At 51.1% G+C, this 3,555-nt stretch overlaps 1 protein-coding gene across 1 annotated transcript in view; it reads left to right on the top strand.

The window, feature by feature from the left end:
• ZNF8 (zinc finger protein 8) overlaps positions 1-3,555 on the top strand; it is a 16,734-nt gene that overhangs the window by 5,139 nt on the left and 8,040 nt on the right. The window contains exons 2-3 of the mRNA XM_011959099.1: positions 1,891-2,017; positions 2,292-2,387. Coding sequence (XP_011814489.1) covers positions 1,891-2,017; positions 2,292-2,387 — 223 coding nt within the window. The remainder of the gene's footprint in view (positions 1-1,890; positions 2,018-2,291; positions 2,388-3,555) is intronic.

The raw sequence follows: 3,555 nt of genomic DNA on the forward strand, positions 1-3,555 counted from the left end.
AGCCAGGATGGTCTTGATCTCCTGACCTCGTGATCTGCCCGCCTTGGCCTCCCAAAGTGCTGGGATTACAGGCGTGAGCCACCATGCCTGGCCCAGAAATCAACTTTCTTTATCCAAGTTACTGAAAGAGAGAGATAACAAAACTTTCTTTATAAATTACCTCATCTTTAGGAGGAGAAGGTGGGAGGATCACTTGAGGTCATGAGTTTGAGACCAGCCTGGCCAACCAACACGGAGAAACCCTGTCTCTACTAAAAAATACAAAAATTAGCTGGATTTGGTGGTGTGTACCTGTAGTCCCAGCTACTCAGGAGGCTGAGCCAGGAGAATGAACTGAATCCAGGAGGCAGAGGTTGCAGTGAGCCAAGATTGTGCCACTGCACTCCAGCCCGATTGACAGAGTAAGACTCCATCTCGAGGGAAAAAAAACAATAAATTATCCAGTCTGTGATAATTGGTTACAGCAACAGAAAATATGCTGAGACAGGGACTATCTTTATTCTTTTCCATGTGGCTATCCAGATGTCCTGTAGGAAGTGTTTGTAAACCACTTAATCATTATACAGCCCCCAAGGGGTGATGCTTTGTTGACATGGAAACTGGGAAGCAAAGATGCTTCTTGGGGACGAAGTGACTGAGCCGAGACGCTGATCCAGAAATATCTGGCTTTCAAGCATAGCTGTAGAAGGGCTTTGTTTATGGGACACATTTTAGGTAATGTTGCATCAACTTATAAAAGTCAGAATTCTTCACATAAAGGCCACGTGCGGCAGCTCACGCCTGTAATCCCAGCACTTTGGGAGGCCGAGGCGGATGGATCACTTGAGGCTAGAGGTTTGAGACCACCCTGGCCAACATGGTAAAACCTCGTCTTTACTAAAAACACAAAAATTAGCTGGGCGTGGTGATACGCTCCTGTAGTCCCAGCTATTAGGGAGGCTGGGGCAGGAGAATCACTTGAACCCGGGAGGCGGAGGTTGCAGTGAGCGGAGGTGTGGCACCACTGCACTCCAGCCTGCGTGACAGAGCAAGACTCTACCTCAAAAAGAAAAATAATTTTTCACATAAAAATCTGACCTAATTTTCAGCTTCTCTTCAGAGATGAGCAGTTCTGACAAAGGGGCCTGTATTTTCCCATAATCAGTCAGTTCTGAGTCCCGGCTGCTCCTTCAGACAGGGTCCATGCTCCCTCTCACCTCCAGTCCCACCACTCACAGGTGAGTGCCCTCGTGGGCTCTGAAACTGGCCCACTTCTGTCATGTGAGTCTGCTTTGCCCTGAAAGCAGGTGAATTTCTGACTCCGGCCTCATGTCCTCTTTTCAGGAAGGATGGTGAACCTCACTTTGGGTGGTTTTTTGTTTTTTGAGGTGGAGTCTCGCTCTGTCGCCTCAGCTACAGTGCAGTGGTGCAATCTTGGCTCACTGCAAGCTCTGCCTCCTGGACTCAAGTGATTCTCCTGCCTCACCTTGCCAAGTAGCCGGGATTACGCATGTGCCACCACGCCCAGCCAATTTCACTTTGTATCTAAGTGTTAGTGAGTGTATTAGTTAGCTGCTGTGTAACACACTATCCTAAAACGGTATCTGTTTTACTTAAAACCTGCAAATTGGTGGTTTAGGCCACTCTCTGCTGGTACCCTCATCTGTCTTGACGATGTAGGTCAGCTCTGCTTGGCGTTGATTTGGTGAGTCCTCTCACATGTCCTCACTGTACAACCCACACCTGTGTGTAGTGGCCTAATAGGTGCCCAGTGAGACCCGACTCCCGTCATTCATAACGTGCAGTCTCTCGTGACAGGGGCCTGCCTGTTTTCTCCTTTTCCATTCTTCCTCTGCCAGAAAGCACTGATGGAGATAGTCCAGCTGACTGAGAATGTGTGTGATGTTTCAGGAACCAGTGACCTTCTGGGATGTGGCTGTGGACTTTACCCAGGAGGAATGGGGGCAGCTGGACCCTACCCAGAGGATCCTCTACCGTGATGTGATGCTGGAGACCTTTGGGCATCTGCTCTCCATAGGTAAGACCGGCTTCGCGAGGTGCGACAGCTGATTCTCCCCGGGTTATAAGTCCTGGGGCCTCTGGTGTGAGGACCTGACCTTGGGTCCTCACTCCCTGTGGGGAGTGCATGAAGAGGGAGGTCTGCCCTTTTCCATAGCAATGCAGAGCTTCACCGACTTGGCCGTGTTGTGAGGCGCCCACATGTCCTCTCAGTCGGGAGTCTGGTCTGGAGCCCGGGCTTGTTGTTCTGTCCCAAGCAGCCCCTTGCCTCCTGTGTTTTTACCCATTTCCAGGTCCTGAGTTTCCGAAGCCTGAAGTCATCTCCCAGCTGGAGCAAGGGACTGAGCTATGGGTGGCCGAGAGAGGGACCATCCAGGGCTGCCATCCAGGTGAGAACCCACTCTGTGGGAGCAGCTAATGGGAGCAGCCCGGCAGGTCACTGGAGATGCACTTCATGGAAAGGGTGGTGGTTGGTGGTCCTGAAGACCACCCCGTTCACTAGGAGTACACAGGACTCAGCATCAAGTCACGCTGACAGCTCTCAGTATAGTGAGACCAACAAAGGGGAAAGGCGCATGGGGGTAAGTCAGAGGAAGCCAGGCGTGAGCCTCCAGAGCCCCCTCACTGTGGAGTCACTCAGGATGTGCCAGGCTCCCCAGCACTCAGGTGTGACACCTCATGAGACATGCACTCTACCAGGGAATCTTGTCAGAGACTCAGTGCTAGGAGTTTTGACTGAGGCTGTCACATAGACACTCTCAGCCTAGCACAGACCAAGGTTCCAGACTACCAGGAGAAAGTCAGTGTTTAGAATAAACCACATAGTGTGTGTGGTGTGGGTAGAGTAAACCCTCTCATCAGTTAGGGTGGTGGGAACCATCCCCAAATCCAAATTCTCAGTTGCAGCCAAGGGCTGAGCTTGTGAATAGGCTTCTCCTAAGAATGCTGGTCTCAGGCCTGCCCTGTTAAATCTTTTCTGCACAGTGCTCCATAGCCTTCTCACCTGTGCTCCCCATCTTCTAAGCTCAGAGGTCATCACCTCTGCTCCAGTGCTGAGAATCCCACCCCTTCCTCCCTCTCAGCTTCATCTTCCTTTCTAGGTTCCAAGTCATTCCCTCTCTCACCATCCTTCTCAGCGTGTCCTTTCTGTGGGATCGTTTCTAATGTGTGAACCTGCCCTTCATCTTCTCCATTTCATTCTTGCATGTCCAGATTCTTCGTGTTTTGTGTCTCACTCTGTCACCTAGGCTGGAGTGCAGTGGTGTAATCATGGTTCACTGCAGCCTTGACCTCCGTAGTTCAAATGATCCTCCCACCTCACCCTCCCGAGTAGCTGGGATTACAGGTGTGCACCACCACGTCCTGGTAATTTTTGTATTTTAAGTAGAGATGGAGTTTTACCACGTTGCCCAGGCTGGGCTCGAACTCCTGGGCTCAAGCAATCCACCTACTTTGGCCTCCCAAAGTGCTGGGACCACAGGCGTGAGCCGCCGTGCCCAGCTTTTTTTTTTGTTTTGAGACAGTCTCTGTTGCATAGGCTGGCGTGGCAGCGGTGTG

This window comes from Colobus angolensis, unplaced genomic scaffold (genome assembly GCF_000951035.1).
Source record: "Colobus angolensis palliatus isolate OR3802 unplaced genomic scaffold, Cang.pa_1.0 Scaffold480, whole genome shotgun sequence".
Lineage (NCBI taxonomy): Eukaryota > Metazoa > Chordata > Mammalia > Primates > Cercopithecidae > Colobus > Colobus angolensis.